The 20,797-nt window shown below is 63.4% G+C and overlaps 3 protein-coding genes across 3 annotated transcripts; 1 reads left to right on the top strand and 2 right to left on the bottom strand.

The window, feature by feature from the left end:
• Window positions 1-71: 71 nt before the first annotated feature.
• Window positions 72-8,734, bottom strand: LOC125685384 (zinc finger protein 436-like). The gene is given in 8 exon segments (XM_048928378.1): window positions 72-1,069; window positions 1,396-1,500; window positions 1,913-1,937; window positions 6,150-6,205; window positions 6,207-6,710; window positions 7,548-7,632; window positions 7,757-7,779; window positions 8,567-8,734. Coding segments are annotated over 8 exon segments (1,680 nt in total). The 3' UTR covers window positions 72-355.
• Window positions 8,735-9,211: 477 nt separating this feature from the next.
• Window positions 9,212-12,424, top strand: ASB8 (ankyrin repeat and SOCS box containing 8). The gene is made up of 3 exons (XM_048928578.1): window positions 9,212-9,546; window positions 9,890-9,994; window positions 10,783-12,424. Exons 1-3 carry the CDS (start codon window positions 9,430-9,432, stop codon window positions 11,413-11,415), a joined length of 855 nt encoding a protein of 284 aa, XP_048784535.1. The 5' UTR covers window positions 9,212-9,429; the 3' UTR covers window positions 11,416-12,424.
• Window positions 12,425-12,538: 114 nt separating this feature from the next.
• On the bottom strand, window positions 12,539-18,813 carry PFKM (phosphofructokinase, muscle). The gene is made up of 22 exons (XM_048928556.1): window positions 18,715-18,813; window positions 17,928-18,001; window positions 17,770-17,847; window positions 17,367-17,556; window positions 16,998-17,163; window positions 16,861-16,905; window positions 16,663-16,771; window positions 16,216-16,311; window positions 16,028-16,120; window positions 15,820-15,945; window positions 15,612-15,676; window positions 15,442-15,505; window positions 15,221-15,367; window positions 14,762-14,832; window positions 14,590-14,677; window positions 14,369-14,521; window positions 14,118-14,282; window positions 13,895-13,956; window positions 13,581-13,692; window positions 13,394-13,493; window positions 13,066-13,171; window positions 12,539-12,984 (listed from the first exon to the last, which is right to left on the bottom strand). Exons 1-22 carry the CDS (start codon window positions 18,803-18,805, stop codon window positions 12,837-12,839), a joined length of 2,349 nt encoding a protein of 782 aa, XP_048784513.1. The 5' UTR covers window positions 18,806-18,813; the 3' UTR covers window positions 12,539-12,836.
• Window positions 18,814-20,797: the final 1,984 nt, after the last annotated feature.

Raw genomic sequence — 20,797 nt, 5'->3', positions numbered from 1 at the left:
GACTCGTAATTTGAGACTCAACGGGGTCCTCAAAAAATGCCTTGATGTGGGGCAGCGTGACCCAAGGCATCGCTCCCAGCCCCTGCACCTCCCCTGTGCGATGGGGTGAGGTCACAGCAGAGCCCCCCTGTCCCAACACAACTCATCTGCGTCCCCCAGACAGAAGTGCTTTATTCTACAGCCGTCCCGCCGCGCCCCACATCCCAGCCCCTCGCTTTGCTTCTACCCTACGGCCCCCACCCCACGCTATGTACATCTACAGGGTCCAACCCTACACGTTCACCGAGGGCCGGTGCTCCGGGCCTCGCATCCTGAGCCGCTCCATCCTCGGGCAGGGCGTCCCCCCAACCCCAGCTCAGTGCACGAAGACGGGTTTGTGGACGCGCTTGTGGCGTTTGAGCGTGGCGCTTTTGGCGAAGCTGTCCCCGCACTCCACGCAGATGTAAGGCTCGTGGCCGTGCGCCTGCGCCCGGTGCAGCTCCAGCTCGGCCCCGTCGCAGCAGCTCAGCCCGCACTCGGGGCAGGCCGGAGGCTGGCTGCAGGCCGCGTGCACCCGCTGGTGCTTCAGCAGGTTGGTGCTCTGCGCGAAGCCGCGGCCGCACTGCCCGCAGCGATGGGGCCGGGCCCCCGAATGGGTGCGCTGGTGCTTGATGAGGTTTTTGCTCTGCGTGAAGCTCTTCCCGCACTGCCCGCAGCTGTAGGGCTTCTCCCCGGTGTGGATGCGTTGGTGCTGGATGAGGTTGGAGCTCCAGCTGAAGCTCTTCCCGCAGTCCCCGCAGCGGTACGGCTTCTCCCCGGTGTGCGTGCGGCGGTGCTGCACCAGGTGTGAGTTCTGGCTGAAGCTCTTCCCGCACTCCCCACACGTGCTCGGCCGCTCTCCGGTGTGAGTCCGCTGGTGCCTCAGCAGTTTGGACCAGTGGCTGAAGCTCTTCCCGCACTCGTTGCAGATAAAAGGGCGCTGGCGGCCCCCCCCGCAGCCGCCCCCCGCCGCCCTCCTGCTCCTCCTCGCCGTAGCCCCCCATGGCGGAGCCCCCGGCGCCACGGCCCCCCGCTGCCCCCCTCTTCCTGCCTTTGGGGGTCAGGGGAAGCGGGGGGATGACGGTCTGGATGATCTCCTGCGGCAGCACCTCCTCCTTGCAGTCGCTCACGATGCCGTCGTCGACTGTGGGGCGGATGGAGAGAAGCTGGGGAAGGGGCTGGGACCCCCGAGGCTGTTTGTCCTTCCTTGGCGCCCTCTGGCCTCCCCCCCGCGGCTGTTAGCCCCCCACCCCCAACCCATCAAGACTCTCTCACCCTCTTTTTGGGGCTGACTGCCCCCCTCATCGGGTCTCTGCCCTTCTCCCCCCCCCCCATCCACCTCCCCTTAGGGTTCGTTGCCTCCCATGCCCCCCGTACCCCCTCCTCACCGATGCAGACCCTCCGCACCATGCCCGCCTCCTCCGGGTCGTGGAGTTCCACCACGCAGGGCTCATCCTGCTCCATGGGGACAGCCGGGAGGGTCTGGGGGGCACCCAGACCTCAGTTGAGCACAAGACTCCCCTCTCCTCCCTTTGTACCAACACAGGTCCCGTTGTGCCACCTCAAATCCCGTTGCTCCGCCTAACCTCCCCCTCCCCCCCTCCATGTCCCCCAAAATCCCTTTGTGCCCCCCCCAAATTCCTTTGGGCCACCCAAAAGTCCCCTTCCTGTCCCTCCCAACTCCCTCTGTGCCCCCCCCAGTCCCTTTGTGCCTCCTCAAATCCCTTCGTGATGCCCCACATCCCTTTGTGCTGCAGATCCCAACGTGCCACCACCTTCCCGTCTCTTCATACAGTAACACCACAGTCCCTTTGTGCCCCCCCCCCCGCGTCCCTTTGTGCCCCCCTGTGTCCCTTTGTGCCCCACTCCCACCCCTTCATGTCCCCCTCCTCACCTCTTCTCTGGGGACGTCAGTGGCTCTAAGGGGACAGCGGCACAGATCTGGGGATGGGGGGGGGGACGCAGGTGGTGACAGCCTGGGGACCAAAAGATGGGGGGGGGGCAATGATGTATTTGAATCCCCCCTTTTACTGATGTACCCGACCACAACTTGGGGGGGGGGGGACAGGATCGGGGATGGGGGTGGGCTGAGCTGTGGGATGGTCAGAGCCGAGGTGGGTGGCACTGGATCCTATTGGGGGGGGGGGTAACCGGATCGGGGGTGGGGGGGCTCATTCCGCGATATAGGGGGGATTGGATCCGGGGGGGGGGAAAAGGGGGGGGGGGGGGGGTGTTGGGTTCGGTGAAACCGGGGGGGACGACCGGATACTGGGAGGAGGAACCGGATCTCAGCGGAGAAGAAACGGATCCCGGGATGGGGATTGGGGGGGGAGGGGGGGGCAGAGCGGGGTGGAAAACACACGGGCCGTGGTTGGGGGGGGGGGAAGAGGGGGGGGGGGAAAACAGCCCCGCTCTGAGCGATGCGGCAGAGGAGGGGGTGGGGGGGCACTGCGGGCGGGCGGCGGTCGGGGCCATTTTGACGGAGCGGCAGCGCCGGGGATGGGGGGGGGGGAAAGGGGGGGGGGGCACAGCGCGGCACGACATCCCCGCCCCCACTTCCCTCCCCCATCCCGCGCCCCCCCCCCCCCGCTCACCGGGCCCCGACGCAGAGCCGCCGCCGCCGCTTCCGCCGCTTCCGCCGCCCGGCCCGGCCCGACCCGACCCGAGGGGGCGGCGGCGGATCCGCGCCGGCGCCGGGGGAGAGAGGGGCGGGGGCGGCCCGGACCCCCCCAACCCCCACCCCCACCACCGCCACGGAGCGCGGCCCGGAGCTGCGGGAGCGGAGACGGACGGGAGGGGGGGTCGTGGAGGGAGCGCAGCGCGCCCGCATTGCGCCCAGTGCAGCTCCCAGTGCACCCAGTGCAGCTCCCAGTGCACCCAGTGCAATCCCAGTGCGCCCAGTGCAGCTCCCAGTGCACCCAGTGCAATCCCAGTGCACCCAGTGCAGCTCCCAGTGCACCCAGTGCAATTCCAGTCTGCCCAGTGCTGCTCCCAGAGCACCCAGTGCAGCTCCCAGTGCACCCAGTGCAATCCCAGTGCACCCAGTGCAATCCCAGAGCACCCAGTGCAGCTCCCAGTGCACCCAGTGCAATCCCAGTGCACCCAGTGCAGCTCCCAGTGCACCCAGTGCAATCCCAGTGCACCCAGTGCAGCTCCCAGTGCAATCCCAGTGCACCCAGTGCAGCTCCCAGTGCACCCAGTGCACCCAGTGCAATCCCAGTCTGCCCAGTGCAGCTTCCAGTGCACCCAGTGCACCCAGTGCAGCCCCAGTGCACCCAGTGCAATCCCAGTCTGCCCAATACAGCTCCCAGTGCACCCAGTGCAATCCCAGTCTGCCCCAGTGCAGCTCCCAGAGCACCCAGTGCAGCTCCCAGTGCACCCAGTGCAATCCCAGAGCACCCAGTGCAGCTCCCAGTGCACCCAGTGCAATCCCAGTCTGCCCAGTGCAGCCCCAGTGCGCCCAGTGCAGCTCCCAGTGCACCCAGTGCAGCTCCCAGTGCACCCAGTGCAATCCCAGTGCGCCCAATGCGGCTCCCAGTGCACCCAGTGCACCCAGTGCAGCCCCAGTGCACCCAGTGCAATCCCAGTCTGCCCAGTGCAGCTCCCAGTGCACCCAGTGCAGCCCCAGTCTGCCCAGTGCCCCCAGTGCTCTCGCAGAGGTTATCAGTGCAGCCCGCTCAGCGCACCCCAAATCCACTCCATTTCCACCATTTTCCCCAGTGCCCCCCCCTGGATCCCCCCCAGTTTCCCCATTGCACCACAGAATTGCTCAGAGCAGTTCCCAGTTTGCCCAGTTCACCCCCATAAACCCCCCCCTGTTTTCCAGTGTACCCCATCACTGCCCAGCACCTCCCTGTCCCCCAGACCCCCAGTTTGGGGGCAGAAGGAGCCCGGGGGGGGGGCGGCTGAGGGCTCTCACAATGGCGAAACTGAGGCACGGCGCGACCCCCCTCCCATCTCCCCCCCAACAAACCCGGAGCCCCAAACCGGGCCCAGCGCCCCCAAACCCGGGGATTGGGGCTCTGGGGGGAGGGGGGGGGGGGGGGGGGGGGGGGGGGGTCAGCCAGGGGGTGGAAGTACCTCAACGCCGCCCCCCACCCCTCGCTGTGCCTCAGTTTCCCCCCCCCCCAACGCGTTTATTACTGGGGGGGGGGCGGCGGCCGCAAGGCACAAAGGAAACCCAAATCGTTTCCCCCCCATCGTGTCACCCCCATCCTACAGAGGGAGAAAAGATGGAGGGGTCCGTGAATCGCATCCCCCCCCCACCCGCATCACTCACCTCTGGGGATCGCAGCACGGCTGGGAAGGGGGAGGGGGGGGGGGCTGGAAGGAATTGGGGGGGGACGATCGCTTTTGGGGCGTTTTCCAGCGGTTTCGGGGCTTCGGGGGAAGGCGGCGGCGAAGCGGCGGTGGCGGCGGTGGGGGGGGGTGCGCTGGGGGGGGGCCGGGAACAGGAAGGTCTCAGCCGCAGCCCGGACCCCCCCCCCGGCCCCGGGGAGCGGCGGGCGGATGCGGCGGGGCCGGGAGACTGAGGGGGGGGGGAGACGCGAGGTGGGGGGGGGGCAACTGCTCGGTTCCCCGATCCCCCCGCAGTCATTGGGCGGAGAATACCGCTGCCCCCCCCCAGGAATTTCTTAATATTTTATTTTTATTTCCCCAAAACTGCAATAGGGAGGAGTTGGGGGTTTGTTTTCTCATTATTATTTTTTGGGGGGGGGGGCTGCCACAGCGTTTTGGAAAGGGATGGGGAAAAGCACGCAGCCCTTCCCCCCACCCCCAGCCCCACGTTCCAGCTTTGTGTAACGGCTCCGGATCTGACCCCAAGCACTTCCCCGTCCCATTAATTCGTGGCTGGAAATGATGCAATGAGGGCAGCGCCTGCTGAGCACTCAGCGAGCCCTTCATCCCCCCCTGACCCGGGGCCCCGTGTCCCCATCCCTATCCCACCCCCACCCCAACCCCATCCCCTCCTCATCTCAACCCCATCCCCATTCCCGTCCCATCTTCATTCCTATTCGAACCCATCCCATACCCTTCTTCATCTTTATTCTCATCCTCCTCGTCCTCATCCTATCCCCCTCCTCATCCTCATCCCATCCCCATCCCCAACCCATATCATCCCCATCCCATCCTCCTCCCCATCCCCATCCCCATCCCCATCCCCATCCCCATCCCCATCCCCATCCCCATCCCATCCCATCCCCATCCCATCCTCCTCCCCATCCCATCCCACACCATCCCCATTTCCATCCCATCCCCATCTTCATCTTTATTCTCATCCTCCTCATCCCATCCCCCTCCTCATCCTCATCCCATCCCCATCCCCATCCCAATTCATATCATCCCCACCCAATTCCCATCCCCCTCCCCCTCCTCATCCCCATCCCATCCCACACCATCCCCATTCCCATCCCATCTCCATTCTTATTCGAACCCATCCCATCCCCATCTTCATCTTTATTCTCATCCTCCTCATCCCATCCCCATCCCATATCATCCCCATCCAATTCCCATCCCCAACCCCCTCCTCATCCTCATCCCATCCCCATTCCCATCCCATCTCCATTCCTATTCGAACCCATCCCATCCCCATCTTCATCTTTATTCTCATCCTCCTCATCCCATCCCCATCCCATATCATCCCCATCCCCATCCCCCTCCCCATCCCCCTCCCCATCCCCATCCCCATCCCCTCCTACCCTGATCCCCACCCCAATCCCCATCCCATCCCCACCCCTCCATACCAGCTGCACGTGCAGACGTGTGCCACCCGATGTGGCTGTTATTCCCACTGCCACCACGCTCTCCAACTGGGAGAACTGGAAAATCCATCCGTCCTGATCCTCCCCATGCAAAGCGCAGCCCCATCGCTTGCCCAACACCACGACCCCGGCCAGGCAGTGCAGCTCCAGCACCTTTTATTGGTTTGGGCTGCAGTCCCGACCTCCCCGTTGCGTTCCCTCTTCCAACACCCCGTCCCGCTTTCCCCCTCTGGGCTTTTGGGGTTTCTAGAGGAGGGGGGGGGCAGGGTCCAGCACCGCACACCCACCCCGCAATCCCCATCCTGGGAACACGGATGAGGATGATGCAGATGGGGATGATCCCCATCCCCAAAGCCGCTTCCCCCCTACGCCGAGTGCAGCTTCTGGTGCCGGCGCAGCTGGGATTTGTGGCGGAAGCCCTCCCCCGCACTCCACGCAGATGTAGGGCTTCTCGTCGCTGTGGGTTCGCCGGTGCCGGATGAGGTTGGAGCTGACGCTGAAGCGCTTCCCGCACTCCCCGCAGCAATAGGGCTTTTCCCCGGTGTGGGTCCGCTGGTGCTGGATGAGCGCCGAGCTCTCGCTGAAGCGCTTCCCGCAGGCCCCACAGCTGTAGGGTTTCTCTCCGGTGTGGATGCGCTGGTGGGTGACCAGGTTGGAGTTCTGGCTGAAGCCCTTCCCGCAGGCCCCGCACGTGTAGGGCTTCTCCCCGGTGTGGGTGATGCGGTGCCGCACCAGGTCCGAGCTGCGGCTGAAGCCCTTCCCGCACTCCCCGCAGATGGTGGGGCGCAGGCGGCCGCCCCGCAACCCCAGCAGCTCCTCCAACGGCCCCAAAGCCCGCGGGTGCCCCAAAGCTCCGCTCCTGGGCTGCGCTGCTGCTGCTTTCCGACGTCGCTTTGCGGGGCGACCCGGTGCCCTCGCTGCCGGGATGGGCTGCGAGGAAAGCAGGGCTGGGCTCCGAGATGTGGGGCTGTGACCCCTCCACCCCTTCCCCATCCCCTTCGTGCTTTCTTTGTCGCCTTTACACCTTCTTCGTCCCCTTCGTGCCTTTCCCATCCCCTTTGCACCTTCCCTGTTCCCTTCCCTCCTTCCCTGTCCCCTTTGCAGCCCCTCCATCCCTATTACCCCCATTTCCATCACCCTCTCCATGTCCTCTTCCCCTTCTCCATCCCCTTCGCATCGTCCCAATCACTTTTCCACCCCATCTCCATCCCCTCTTCCCCTTCCCCATCATCCCCTCCGTGACCTCTTCCCCTTCTCCATCCCTTTTCCACCCATTCCATCCCCACCTACATCCCACTCTTCATCCCATTCCCACCTTCCCCATCCCTTCTGCCCCTTCCCTGTCCCTTTTCCACCCCCTCCACCCTCCTTTCTCCATCCTTCCCACCCCATCCCCAATCCCCCCACCCCATTCCCATCCATTTTCCACATTTTCTCCATCACCTCTACCCCCTCCCCACCCCCTCCCTGCTTTGGGGACATCCCTGCACCCTAAAATTGGTGTCTCCCCCACACTGTGAGGCACTGGGACATCCTCATGTTATGGGATGGGGGCATCTTCATGCTGTGGGATTGAGGTATTGCCATATTATGGGATGCGGGTACCCTGCACCCCTCACCACCAGGACACCCCCACACTGTGGGATTGGAGCGCTCCAGGACCCCCCCCGGTCCCAGAGTGCCCCACAATCGGGTCACCCCCCCCCCCACCCCCATGCGTGGGATCCCCCTCAGCAGGTCTTGGGGGGAGGGGGAGTGGGGTCTCACCTGTGGCGGTGCTCTCAGGGTCCCGGGGGGGGTCCGGGCTGGAGGGCCCCCCCCTCTGCGTCCATCACGTTCACACGGGGAAACGCTGTTGGGGGGTGGGTGGGTAATGCAAAGAAATGGGATGAGCACTGGGGGGGGGGGAGAGGGGGTTACAAGAACCGTCCGCAGCACCAGGACCTCCCCCCCCCCCCCCCCCCCCCCGCACTCACACCGCGGCTTTGCCTCCTCCCCCCTGAGCTCACCGGGATCAGGGGGCGCAAGTGGGGGCTCCAGTGATGGCGCAGCTCTTGTCCCCCGACCGCCCCCCTCCCCCTTAAAAATACAACCCCACCCGCAATGGGGACGGGGACGAGACCCCCCCCCAGCCGGGGGTTGCGGGGGACCCCGGCGCGCGGCCCCGCGTGGTGCTGGGGGGGGGGGAAGGGGGGGCGAAGGGGGGAGCGCGGGGGGTCCCTGTTCGTGAATGGTGGCAGTTGGTGTGGGATTCAGAGGGGGTTATGGGGGAATTGGAGACCCCCCCCCCCCCACCGCGCTGTGTGTGGTGCTGTGAGCTTGGGGATGGAGGGGACACAGGGAGGTCCTTTCTGCCCCCATCCATGTTTGCAGCATGGGGCTTGGAGGGGGGGTAGTATGGGGGCATCCCAACACTTCCTACAGTATCCCAGTGTGTCCCAGTACATCCCAGTGCATCCCAGTGCATCCCAGTGCATCCCAATACATCCCAGTGTATCCTACTGCATCCCACTGTGTCCCAGTACATCCCAGCACAGCCAGCACTTTCCATTGCATCCTATTGCACCCTATTGCATTCCAGTGCATCCCAGTGAATCCCAGTGCACCCAGCACAACCCAGCGTCTCCCAGTACACCTCAGTACATCGCAGCATACCCAGTAGTTCTTCCTGCACCCCACTGCCTCCCAGTACTTCCCAGTGCAGCCAGCATCCCCATTGCATCCCATTGCATCCCAGTACGTCCCAGTGCACGCAGCACTTCCCAGTGCATCCCAGCGCTCCCCACGGGTGGTCGCTGTCTGGGTGACCTCGGGATGCCCCCAGTCCCGTGCTCCAAGTCCCGGTGCTCTGACCCATTCTGGCCCCAGAACCTGGAGAAGGGGCGGGACTGGGAGCACCGGTGTGAACTGGTCCCAGTGTCACCCAGCGCAGGGACACCAATGTCACCCAACATGGTGACACCCCGCTGTCACCCCCCAGTGACACCCAAACCCCGGCCCCACGGGTGACACCGGTGTCACCCTTATAGGAATACAGGGACATCCCGGTGTCACCCAACACGGTGACCCGGAGTCACGGGGACACCCCCATGTCACCCTTACGGTGCTCCCCCCCCCGCTGCTCCCCCCTCCAGCCCCATCGACAGCCGCTGCCCAACGCCGCCCCGCACCCCCGAACCCCCCAACTGGGGCCCCCGGCACCCGCTGGGCGAACACAGGGAGAGATGATTGGCGGAGAGCCGGCTGGGGGCGGGGATTGCGAGGGCCGGCTCCTGGCGATTGGAGGAACTCGGATCGTGAGGGCGGAACTGATAGGAAGGCGGAGCTTAGAGGGGCACCGCGCGCTGATTGGCGAAGTGGGTAGCGGAGCGAGGTTAGGAATCTCCTGCGCATGCGCGACCGGGTTCGTCTTTCACTTCCGGGTAGCGGCGGCGACTTCCGCCTCCAGCGGCCTTGCGGAATCTGCGCCGGTTCCGGGCCCGGGTTCCGGGAGCTCGTCGCGCTCCGGCCGCTCCAACTCCGTACAGAACTCCTCCCTCCCCCGGTATCCGCTGCCCCTCGTCCCACCCCGCCCCGGCACCGCTCGGGGCTCGGGGGCAGGGCCGGGCCTGGCGGGGCGGCGGCGGCGGGCGGGCGGGCGGCCCGCAGGATGTGGTACATCATGCAGAGCGTCCAGAGCAAATACTCGCTGTCCGAGCGCCTCATCCGCACCATCGCCGCCATCCGCTCCTTTCCGAGGGACAACGTGGAGGATCTGATCGGACGGGTGAGCGGTGGGGGCGTCCCGAACCGTTCCCGTTAATAAAGGGCCGGCTGCGCGGAGGCCTCGTGTCGGCCTGCAGCTCCTCTCGGGGCGGCGCTGAGCTCTGCTCTCCGTGACGGCGGCAGGGCCCGAGGGAACGGCGTGGAGCTGCGTCGGGGAGAGTCGGTGAGGGGGGAATAAGAGAGAGTTTCCCCACCAGAAGCGGGTGGGCACGGAAAAGAGTAACTGCGAGCCAGAAGCGCGCCCTGCTGGCCAACAGGACCAGTTTTTCTTTGGCCGCCTGGCGATACGACTCGATACGACTCACGGGTGGCCGTACTCTCTTAACCCCGCCGTGTTTCTGCAGGGCGCGGATGTGAACTGCATGCATGGCACTCTGAAGCCGCTGCACTGCGCCTGCATGGTGGCTGACGCCGATTGTGTGGAGCTGCTGCTGCAGAAAGGAGCAGAGGTAAACGCCTCTTCGGAATGGAGCCGTGGTGTCGTGGTGCTGGACTCTGTGCTTCCTTAGCAAGGTGGAACCATCGATTCTGAGCGCTGCCAGAATTGTGCTTTGTCTTGGTGGCAGCTGCTCTGCTCTCTAAAAGAGTAGAATGGGTCTGGATGAAGGTGTATTGCATGAGCATGGGAGCAATTCCAGCATTTCGGTAGTGTTATTGCCTGAGATTTTAAGTGTACCTGCTTGGAAACAGACTTTTGATGAAAGCCTGAGAGAGGCGTTAAGTGCTGTAGGTTTCCTGCTCAAATTTTGGCAGCTGGTAGATTGCACCCCCCACCTTGTGTGTGCTTTATTTTCTCATCTTGTGGAGGAATGTGACCAGAGTCCAGAGGAGGGCCATGAAGATGCTCAGGAGCTGGAATGCCTCTTATGAGGAAAGGCTGAAGGAGCTGTGGGTGTCCAGCCTGGAGAAGAGGAGGCTCTGGGGAGACCCTCCAATGCTTAGAAGAAGCTTAGCAACAGGGGAGAACAACTTCTTAGGTGGGCAGGTTGCAGCAATAGGAAAAGGGAGAATGGCTTTAAATTAAAGGAGAGGAGATTTAGGTTAGATGTCAGTGAGAAGTTTTTCACTGAGAGGGCAGTGAGGCCCAGAAAGCTGTGAGTGCCCCAGCCTTGAGGTGCTCAGAGCCACAGATGGGGCCTGGACGTGTGATGGGAGGAGCCCAGGGCAGGGGGTGGAGGTGGGGGGGGGCTTTGTGCCCTGCTGCTTTCGGTCACCCTGCATCTCCCCACTCCTGCAGGTCAACGCCTTGGACGGCTACAACCGCACAGCCCTGCACTACGCGGCCGAGAAGGACGAGACGTGCGTGGAGATCCTGCTGGAGTACGGAGCCGACCCCAACGCCCTGGATGGCAACAAGGACACGCCGCTGCACTGGGCAGCCTTCAAGAACACGGCCGAGTGCGTGCGCGCGCTGCTGGAGAACGGCGCCCTGGTGAACGCCCGCGACTACAACGACGACACGCCGCTCAGCTGGGCCGCCATGAAGGGCAACCTGGAGAGCGTCAGCATCCTGCTCGACTTCGGGGCCGAGGTGCGGGTGGTGAATTTGAAAGGGCAGAGCCCCATCTCGCGACTGGTGGCGCTGCTGGTGCGGGGACTGGGCACGGAGCGTGAGGATTCCTGCTTCGACCTCCTGCACCGCGCCATCGGACACTTTGAGCTGCGCAAGAACGGCAGCATGCCCTGGGAGGTGAGCAGGGACCAGCAGCTGTGTGAGAAGCTCACGCTGCTCTGCTCGGCGCCCGGCACTCTGCAGACCCTGTCGCGTTACGCCGTGCGCCGCAGCTTGGGCGTGCGCTTCCTGCCCGAGGCCGTGGAGCAGCTGCCCCTGCCCACCTGCCTGAAGGAGTACGTGCTGCTCCTCAGCTAGGCATGGGGTGGCCGTGGGTGCGAATCCTGCTTGCTGTGTTAACTGGCGGGCGCTGGATGGACAGCGGGACCCACCGACGGGCGCCGTCTCCTCTCCTTGCCTGCAGCTCTTGCCCTTTGCGAGCTCCTTTTCTGCGTTTTCAGCCTCGTCGAATGAACTGTCCTCCCTTTAACAAATGGTGAATTCCATCCCAGCTGCTGCATTCACCTGTTCTTTCCGTTGGGGTAGGCCTTGGGGAAACGGAGAAACCTCCTCTTTCTGAAGGACTCGAGGAGAGGCCCGCTGGGTGAGCACGTGCCATGTGAGTCTGCTCCCTGGGGCGAGCACCCACGGCCTCCTTGCTGCACACGGCGCCAGGGCAGACATGGGACCCCTCTGCTGGCACCCAGCAGAGCTTTGTTCTCTCCCATGTCTGTCATTTTTTTGGATGTATTCAGGGAGAATCAGCGCTTTAGGGAAAGAGAGAAGACGGGGAGCCCTAGGGACTGCATTGTTTGCAGGAGGAAACCCTTCGTGGCACTGATGGCGTGAGGGCTGGGGAGTGAGGAAGTGCCCTGATGGATGCCTGAGCAGTGAGCAGGGCCCTCGCTGCCCCCTCATCACAAACTTGGCCACAACTCCTGCAAAAAGAGGAAACTATTCCCTGCTGTCACAAGCACAGGGTGGTCCTGAGCGAGGGCTTCACCTCTGATCTGCCGTCCGAGAACCCATCCAAGTTCTGGGTTTGGTTTTGCACTGCCAGCTCACCACGCCAGGGCTGCTTTTATTGATACGTGTGCAGTGTGTGTGTTTGGAGGCAGGGGCAGCAGCTCCTCGCGTGGCGGAAGGACGCAGGGCTGCAGCTGAGGACGCAGAGCCGCTGCCTGCCCTGTGTCTCATCCGTCCCCGGCTTCCGTCCACAGAAATAAAAGGCTCCTTGCAAGCCACGCTCTGTAAGGTTTTGTGTTGCACAGCCAGCGGGAGCAGAATTGTGCCCTGTTCTCACCTGAGAATCCTCGGGGAGACCTGCCTCGAGCTCCCAGAGGGGAGGTGAGGAGGGTAAATACGGGTAATTACCCTGGGGGGGGAAGTAAGGTTGTGTTCGTAGGGCTGCTGTGTGAAGCATGGGGAGCCTGAGCACAGGTTGTGTTTTTGTCACCACCACGGAGCGGTGCTGCTTTATTGAAGCGTCACAATTCTGAGTTTCAAACTAAAGTGATGCCCTACAGCCCTGAACTCTGCTCTCAGGTCAACGCAACGTCCTGCCGCAACGCGAGCCGCTCGCGGAACACTTTGCTCTCTCAAAAGCCCATAAAACACCTGGCTGGATCTAAACCAGCCCGAAATTACCCTGAGAAAACCCTCGGTTTTCGGCAAAACTGCTCTTTCAAAAGTGAAGATGCTGCGGGGGATTTGGGGGGGGTCTTTCAGAGGGTCGTCCCTCACATGCTGTACTCCTGCGAGACCCTCTTTTGCCTGACGTGCTCCATGAGTGCCCTCTCCGAGGTGTCCAGCTCGATGTTGTACTTGGCCAGGATCTTCAGGATGGGACGCAGCTTCAGCCACCACTGTTCCTTGGGGATGCGGTGCCTGGGGGGTTGGAGAGAGGACGGTGTGAGCCCGGCGCGGCGCTCCTGCGGCGGTGCTGGGGGGGGGACGGCGGGCACCCACTCGAAGTCTGTCTGCTCCTTGAGTTCGGTGAGGGGCTGGAACACCAGGCTGCGTTTGCGCATGCCCAGCAGGCACGCCGAGTCGGCTGTGTTGGCGAAGATCCGACCTGCAAGGAGCGCCCGGAACGGGTTCAGCATCGCGGCCTCCCCAGGGGGGGGCAGCAGAACGCGCAGAGAGCAGCGGTGCTTCGCTTTGAAACAGAGGAGCGGGAAGCGTGAGCACGCGTGCGTGGCTTGGGGGGGAGCTGAGGTTTGTGATCTGCGGGGAAGGCGAGGGGGCTTTGCAAATGCGGATGGGAGCCCCCTGGTTCTGCCCACGCGGGACCCACCGTGCCGGGAGCACTCCTTGATCTTGCCAGTGATCCAAGCCACCGACTTGGCGCCCATTTTAGTGCCGAAATTCCTGTCGAAGGGGGTCGGGGTGCCGCCCTGGAGGGGGAAATGGCAGCAGGTGGTGGGGGGAGCCGTGACCGAGGGGCTCCTGCCCTCTGCTGGGAGCTCACAGCGCGGCCGTACCTGCTGCATGTGCCCCAGTACGTTCTTGCGGCAGTCGAAGATGCCTTTGCCCTCCTCTGTGTACAGGTTGTAGATGAAGTCGGTGGTGTAGTTCTCGTTGCAGCGCTCGTTCCTGCGTGAGGCAGCAGGAGGGGGCTCAGGGCGGCTGCAGCAGCTGATGGACCCTTCCAACCCCCCTCCATGGTCCCATCCTTACTTGAGCACCAACCCCCCTCCATGGTCCCATCCTTACCTGAGCACCAACCCAACCCCCCTCCATGGTCCCATCCTTACCTGAGCACCAACCCAACCCCCCTCCATGGTCCCATCCTTACCTGAGCACCAACCCGCGCTTCACTGTCGTCTTCATCTTTTCAGTTAAGTGCTCCACGTTGATCTAAGGATGAGAAAAAGAAGTTCAAGGCTTGGCTTTTGGAAGTGCTGTGGGAATAAATGCAACACCCCCATCCCTGCGGTGATGCTTGGTTGGAGGTTGGGGATGCAAGCAGGGAGAAATGCAGCCCCCCCAGCCCCACGGCGATGCCTTTGGGACCCCACCTGCAGGTCATGGATGCTGAAGTGCTCCTCGAAGATGTAGGCAGCATCGGCACCGCCTGCCAGCCCCGCCATGGTGGCCAGGTACCCACAGTAGCCGCCCATCGTCTCGATGATGAAGACGCGCCGCTTGGTCCCCGCTGCCGACTGCTTGATGCGGTCGCAGGTCTGCGGGAAGGGAGGAAGGGGTTTGGGTTGAGGGGGGGGTGTTTAATTGTAAGCTGTGCGCGGCGGGGGGGTCGCAGGAGCCGCACTGTGGTGATGGTGTTGAGGGCGGTGTCGGCGCCGATGCTGAAGTCGGAGCCGGGGACGTTGTTGGAGACGGTGGCGGGGATGACGCAGATGGGGATGCAGAGCTCGTCGTACTTGGCTCTCCCTTCCATCAGCTCCAGGCTGCCCACGAAGGCCTGCGGGAATGGGGGGTGAGGGGCACGGCACAGCGAGGTGCCCCGCAGCCCCCTGCCACCCCACCCACCTCGAAGCCCCCGATGATGATCAGCCCGTGGATGCCGAAGTTGGTGATGGTGGCGCTGATTTCCTCAAAGTATTTCTTGGGCAAGGTCCTGGCCGAAGCGTGGGAGGGTGAAGCCTCCGGGGGTGGGCTTCGCTTGGGCCCCCGCACCCAGACTTCCACAGGACAGCGTTACCTCTTCGTCCCCAGTTTGGATCCCCCCAGACCTGTCCAGTCGCCAACCTTATCCCAGCTGATCTCTTCCACCTGGCCGGGAGAGAGGAGTGGGGGAAAGCAGCACTAAGAACGTTGGGTTGGGAGGCAAAAGGTTTTGATGTGCACCGCCCTCAGCACGCAGCACGTCGCTGTCACAGCACCGCCACGCATGCAAGGCTGTGGGGCATGCGAAGCCCCCCCACTGGGTAGGGATCCCTTTTAGGATCACACACAGCTTTTAGGGCTGCAACTTTCCCTGTGCGCCGCCATCCCCACGCACCCCCGTTCCTGTGCTTCCTCTTCCTTTGTGCGCTCCCATCCCCACGCATCACCTTTCCCTATCCATACGCACCCCCTTTCCCCGTGTGTTTCCTCTCCCCCACGCGTCCCCTTTTTCCCCCCGCACCCCCCGCCCCCCTGCGCCCCCTTGCCCTCGCACATTCCCAAAGGCGAGCCCCTCGAAGCCGTCGTGCACCGCCAGCATCCTGTGCCCGTGGATGAGCCCGATCCTCACGGTGGAGCGCACGGCCGCGTTCATGCCGGCAGCAGGAGCGCCCACGTTGAGCACAGCCAACGTGTAACCGCTCTGTGGGGTGAGGGGGCAGCGTCAGGGGGGGGCTCACTGCGCCCCCCCCTCCGCACCCCGTCCCACCTCCTTACCTTGGTGGAGGGCGGGCGGATGTGTGCCAGCAGCTTGTAGACGTTCCAGTTATTTTGGAAACTCCTGGGAAAGCGGGGAGGGAAAGGGAGGAAAAAGAAGGGGATGAGGGAGTGCTGGGGGATGGCTGCACCCCCGTGACCCCAACGGGGGCCGAGCTGTGGATGCTCACCGGCCCCGCAGTTTCACGGCGTCATCGAAGCGTTTCTCATGCATCGCCGTTGTCACATCTTTGGTCTGCGGGGAGCAGAGGTGGACAGGTTTGCACTGCGATGGCTGCATTTGTGCTGCATTTGTGCTGCACCGGCCAGGTTTGCATTGCAGCAGCTGAGTTTGCACCTCGGCTCCACGCTGCTCCGCGCCCCCCACCCTGCACTCACCACCTGCACGCACTCCATGAGGGGCAGGCGCACGGCCTGGTTCCCTGAGAGGCTGACGACGCAGGCAGGGGTGTCGGGGGTCCCTTCCAGCAAGGCCATGACGGCTTCGACTCCCATCCTGCTGCCCTGCAGAGACAGGGACAGGGATGGGGGTGTCGCCACGGCCCTGCTCAGCTGGGATGGGCGCAGGAGGGATGGAGCTGCCTACCAGGATGCGGTCGAAGGCGGAGGGCGTCCCGCCGCGCTGCACGTGGCCCAGGATGGTGACACGGGTGTCGTAGCCCAAACGCTTCACCACCAGCTGCAAGACAGCAGGGTTGGCGTGGGGATGGGGTGCCCAAACTCTGCTGGGACCAACAGTGGGAGCAGAAATGGGGGTCCCCTCGTCCCGCTCACGTCTTTGACTTCGTCAGAGGTGATGGCCTTGCCGTGTTTGTCGATGGCGCCCTCGGCCACAATGATGATGTTCAGCCTTGAGCCACCCAAACGGGTCTGGGGGAGAAGGGGGTGACAGTGGGAACGGGGATGTGGATCAGGATACGGATAGGGACAGAGATGGGGTCGGTGATAGAGATGGGGACAGAACAGGGAGAGGAAAGGAGATGAACATGGGGACAGTGATGGGAACAGAGATGGGGATAGGGACAAAACAGGGACAGGGAAGGAAATGGGGACGATGTCCAAGATGGGGACAAAACAGGGGTGGGGATGGAGATGAGGATGGGGACAAGGACAGGGCCAGGTACAGGGATGAAGTGGGGATGGGGACAAGCACAGGGCCAGGTACAGGGATACAGTGGGGATGGGGACAGGCACAGGGCACGCCGCTGCAGCCCTCCCCACCTCCGTGAGCCTCCGGCACAAGTGATCCTCCCAGCCATCCTCAGGGGGGGATTCGGGGATGAAGACCCAGTCGGCACCGCAGGCCAGGGAGGTGATGAGAGCCAGGTAGCTGGGGGTGCAGAAAAAGAGGCGGTGTGGGGCTTTTCCCCTTCCTGTTTCATCAGGAGGCAGACCCTGGGGGCAGCGCGGGGGACGTACCCGCAGTGACGACCCATCACTTCCAGCACAAACGTCCTCTGGTGGCTGCAGGAGATGCGGAGCTCGGTTACACCCCATGGAGAGAGCAGGGACGCAGGTTGCCCGGTTCCCTGAGGTGTGGGGTGGGGATGTGTCACCTCTGGGCCGTGGTGGTGATGGCGTCCACGATCTCCATGATGCGGTGCAGCGCCGAGTCGGTGCCGATGGTCATGTCGGTGCCGCAGAAGTCGTTGTCGATGGAGCCCACCATGCCCACGATGTTCAGGTAGCTCGACTTCTTCGCCTCCTCCGCCGTGATCCCCCCTAAAAGAGGGGGGGAAGTGGGCTGGGACCCCCCGTTCCCACTGCGTCCCCCCCACCAAACATCCTTTTGGGACAAAACTGCCTCAAAATCCTGCTATTTCCAGTGGGGAAAACCCACGTTACGGTGCAGAATGGGCTTAAAGCAAGGCGTTACGAGCTCAACAGGGGGAAATTTTGGGGGGGGAGGGAGGGAGGGACCATACCCGTTTTCAGCAGCTCGGCCAGGAGGCTGCTCCATTCGGCACGGAAGGTGTCAGCACCGGTGAGGCTGCCGTCGCCGCCGATGACGCAGAGGTTGGTGATGCTGCGCTTCACCAGATTGCGGGCGGCTTTCAGGCGTCCTTCGCGCGTGCGGAAGTCCTGGCAGCGGGCGCTGCCGATGACCGTCCCACCCTGTGGGCAAAGCCCCCCCCCCCCACACAAACAAAATGGGCACCCGCACCCCGAAATGGGCGCCGTGTCCCCGCCAGCCAGCGGCTCCGGTGTCGGGTTATTTTCAGGCTCGGCCCTTTGCCCCCACGGCATTGGGTTACAGCGGAGAAGGTCAGGGTGGCAGCACCCCGTGTCCCCCCCCCCCGTGTCACCACCACCCCCCCCCAGGCTCACCAACTGCAGCATCATGGAGACGCTCTCCCATGTGGCCTCTTTGATGTTGTCCCCGCCGTCCACCAGCCCCTGGTAGCCCTGTTGAGGGGGAGATGGCGGTGGTGACACCGGGTCCCCGTGGGCTTCGGGGAGGGGGGATCCAGGCAGGGGGCACCAACCTCATGCACAAAGTAGACTTTGGCACCGGTGTAAATGCCCACCCGCACCACGGCACGGACGGCCGCATTCATGCCTGCAGAAAGAGGAGAGCATCACCGGCGTCCCCAAGCCACGATGAACCCCAAAAGCCATCATGTCCCCCCCCTCCTCCCCGACTCCAAGCTTGCACAGCTCCCGGTGTGCCTCGTCCCCCCCCCAGCCCCCACCACCAGCACAGATCTGGCCCCGCAGCTGCAGGTTATTTTTGCCCTGCTGACATTTAGGGCACTGAGGCCGCGTGATGCCGTGACGGTGACAGCTGGCGGCACGGCGTGGTGGCGGAGAAGCAAAACAGCCCCCCAGCCCTGCGCTCCCAGGGCCTGCAGGCAGAAAGCAAGGATTGGGCTCCGTCTGGGTATTTTTGGGGCAAAATCTCATTGTTTTTTAGTGTTTTCCTTTATGCTGCCTGAAAGTCTGAAATTTTATCTTCTTTTCCCGTTTCCTTCTGCCCCCGCTTACAGCAAATCGCCACTGGGAAACGTCACTGCAAATTACTGCTGCACATCATTATTGGAAAAATCAGCATTGCACATTATTCCAAAGCGACAGCTGTAACAAAATCCCTCCTGGCCCCCACACAACACCACAAGGAACCCCCCCACAAAAACACATGGGACAAACACACCTTGCAAGGAAACACAACTGGCAGCAAGCAGCAAGATTCAAGAACATGCGAGCCCCATTTCTGCTTGTTTTACCCCCAAAGCAATCCCACGGGGTGGGTTTTGGGGACAGGACACTCCTTACCCTGTGCGTCCCCTCCTGAGGTGAGGACAGCGATGGCTTTGCCAGCACCCATGTGCGCCCTGCTCCCGCAATGCTTTGGGGGCTGCGCCATCTTCTTGGCTGAAAAAAGAGGGAAATGGGGCAAAAAAAAAAACAAATAGGGGGGGGGGCTGGGAGGGGAGGTGGTGGCGGAGTGGCACCGAGCACAGCCCCGGTGTCACACCACCAAGTGACACCAACCGCTGCGTCAGGCCCTAAATCAGGCTCCAGGAGGGAGGGACGGCCCTGGGGGTGGCTCCCTGTTAGGGGAAGGAGGGGGGGGACACGGCCCTGAGTTGTCCCCAGCCCCCCCTCCCCACTCCAGTGCCACCTCTGGGGCTGTTTTGATGGGAAATCGGGGGGAGGGGGGAGGATTTCTGAGGCCTGGTGGGGTTGGGGGGGAAAGTGAGGCATGGAGGTGGCACCCCTCATGGGGATGGAGGCCTGGGGGGGACAGCGGGGACAACGGCGTCCCCAGGGGAGGTGGCCCTGCTTGTCTGTACTCCTGCCGGTCCCACACTATCCTCCTTATGATCCCAGTCTGTATTCCCTTTCTGGTCCTGACTGGCTCCTCACTGCTCCCAGTCCCCGTTCCCTGCTGGTCCCAGTCCGCACTCCTTACTGATCCCAGCCTCTACTCCCTTCTTTCTTCCAGTCCCTATTCCCTTACTGGTCCCAATCCTATCCCCTTACTGGTCCCAATCCTATTCCCTTCTGGTCCCAATCCTATTCCCATACTGGTCCCAATCCTATTCCCTTCTGGTCCCAATCCTATTCCCATACTGGTCCCAATCCTACTCCCTTCTGGTCCCAATCCTATTCCCATACTGGTCCCAATCCTATTCCCTTCTGGTCCCAATCCTACTCCCTTACTGGTCCCAATCCTACTCCCTTACTGGTCCCAGTCCTATCCCCTTATTGGCCCCAATCCTATTTCCTTACTGGTCCCAATCCTATTCCCATACTGGTCCCAATCCTATTCCCATACTGGTCCCAATCCTATTCCCTTCTGGTCCCAATCCTACTCCCTTACTGGTCCCAATCCTATTCCCTTCTGGTCCCAATCCTACTCCCTTACTGGTCCCAATACTATCCCCTTACTGGTCCCAATCCCATCCCCTTACTGGTCCCAATCCTATTCCCTCACCGATTCCAGTCCCTGCTTCCCACTGATCCCAGCCTGACTCCCTAACGCTTCCAGTTCCAGTCTCCATTCCCGCACGGCTCCCAGGCTCCGTTCCTTTCCCGGTTCCACTCCGTGCTCCTCGCTGCTCTGTCCGTTCCCTCACTGCTCCCAGCCCGTTCCGTCACCCCAGCCGCTGCCCCGGGCCGCCCCGCCGCTCTCGGGCGCTGACCTGGCGGCAGGAGGGTGAGGAGAACCAGGAGGGCAGCGAGGCCGAGAGCGGCCGAGGCCAGGAGAGAGAGCTCGGGGAGAGCGCCCATGGCCGCGGGGCTGTAAGGGGATCGGCTGTAAGGGGATCGGCCGTAACCGGAGCGGCTGTAACGGGATCGGCTGCGGGGATCGGCTATAACGGGACGGCTGTGAGGGGATCATCGGCTATAACGGGACGGACCGCGCCGGGCCCTCCCCGTCGCCATGTGATCCCGGCCCCAACGGCACCGCGTGGGCCGGCGCTGCCGACACCGCGCTGCCCGTGGGCGCGAACCGGCCCTGCAGCGCGGCGCTGCCCCGCACGGCGGTCTCCATCGGGTGCCCCCTCAGAGGCTCCCCCCACAGGCGGTGCCCCCATAGACCCCCATAGGCCCCCATAGGTTCCCGTAGACTCCCCCATAGGCCCCATAGACTCCCATTGGCCCCATAGATGCCCATAGGCCCCCATTGGCCCCTATAGATCACATAGACCTCCATAGACCCCCATAGGTCCCCATAAGCCCCCATAGGCCCCCATGCCCCCCCCCCCCTCCCCCCATAGGCTGTCTCCCGCCATCGCTCCCACAGCTCCTCCATGCCCCCTCCCCACTCCGGACACTCCCCCCCTCCCGGCCTCCCCTCCACCTCCAGGCCGCCAGGGGGCGCTCTCTGCCGCCCACCAGAGAGCGCGCG

Source organism: Lagopus muta, chromosome 28 (assembly GCF_023343835.1).
Source record: "Lagopus muta isolate bLagMut1 chromosome 28, bLagMut1 primary, whole genome shotgun sequence".
In the NCBI taxonomy this organism is placed as follows: Eukaryota; Metazoa; Chordata; class Aves; order Galliformes; family Phasianidae; genus Lagopus; species Lagopus muta.
Note: the sequence above shows the minus strand (reverse complement) of the source record. Positions and strands in the feature narration are given on the sequence as shown.

What these genes read in the sequence shown, in the direction of transcription:
- ASB8 (XM_048928578.1), top strand. Translation starts at nt 9,430, where the DNA reads ATGTGGTACATCATGCAGAGCGTCCAGAGCAAATACTCGCTGTCCGAG. An exon ending in TGGAGGATCTGATCGGACGG is followed by an intron (nt 9,547 to 9,889) that starts GTGAGCGGTGGG and finishes GTGTTTCTGCAG; the next exon opens with GGCGCGGATGTGAACTGCAT. An exon ending in TGCTGCAGAAAGGAGCAGAG is followed by an intron (nt 9,995 to 10,782) that starts GTAAACGCCTCT and finishes CCACTCCTGCAG; the next exon opens with GTCAACGCCTTGGACGGCTA.
- PFKM (XM_048928556.1), bottom strand. Translation starts at nt 18,805, where the DNA reads ATGGCGCAGCCCCCAAAGCATTGCGGGAGCAGGGCGCACATGGGTGCT. An exon ending in CCTCTGACGAAGTCAAAGAC is followed by an intron (nt 16,121 to 16,215) that starts GTGAGCGGGACG and finishes GCTGTCTTGCAG; the next exon opens with CTGGTGGTGAAGCGTTTGGG. An exon ending in TCAGCATCCATGACCTGCAG is followed by an intron (nt 13,957 to 14,117) that starts GTGGGGTCCCAA and finishes TCTCATCCTTAG; the next exon opens with ATCAACGTGGAGCACTTAAC.